The 505-nt window shown below is 65.3% G+C and overlaps 1 protein-coding gene across 1 annotated transcript in view; it reads left to right on the top strand.

Annotated features, from left to right (window-relative positions):
- Positions 1-43: 43 nt before the first annotated feature.
- Positions 44-505, top strand: part of LOC104162539 (GTP-binding protein GEM-like) — a gene marked incomplete at its 5' end in the record, with an annotated part of 659 nt that continues 197 nt past the window's right edge. Inside the window, 2 exon segments of the mRNA XM_009701291.1 lie at positions 44-248; positions 436-505. Of these exon segments, the coding sequence (XP_009699593.1) occupies positions 44-248; positions 436-505 (275 nt within the window).

Below are 505 nucleotides of genomic sequence, written 5' to 3'. Positions count from 1 at the left end.
CCCCCTGCCAAACAGTGACATCTCATTCCCCATGTGGTGGCAGGGTGAGGAGAGCTGGCGCCGTAACCAGTGCCTGCAGGTTGGGAACGCCTACGTCATCGTCTACTCCATCACCGACCGGGGCAGCTTTGAGAGCGCCTCGGAGCTGCGCATCCAGCTGCGCCGCGCACGGCAGGCCGAGGACATCCCCATCATCCTGGTGGGCAACAAAACCGACCTGGTGCGGTGCCGCGAGGTTTCCGTTGAAGGTGAGTGTTTTGGGAGGGGGGCTCTGGCTGGTGGGGACCCCTGGAAGGGGTCCTGTGCCTGGGATCCCTGCCCGGCTGCTTCCTCCACATCTGTCCCCTTGTCCTGGGACGTGCAGCCGCTGCCCTGCATGCGGCAGTGCCCGTCCCCCAGCGCCCGGGGTGCCGACTCCCTGCCCTTCCCTTGCAGAGGGCCGTGACTGCGCCGTGGTCTTTGACTGCAAGTTCATCGAGACGTCAGCAGCTCTGCAGCACAACCT

Source organism: Cariama cristata, unplaced genomic scaffold, assembly GCF_000690535.1.
Source record: "Cariama cristata isolate BGI_N322 unplaced genomic scaffold, ASM69053v1 scaffold23505, whole genome shotgun sequence".
Classification (NCBI taxonomy): Eukaryota; Metazoa; Chordata; class Aves; order Cariamiformes; family Cariamidae; genus Cariama; species Cariama cristata.
Note: the sequence above shows the minus strand (reverse complement) of the source record. Positions and strands in the feature narration are given on the sequence as shown.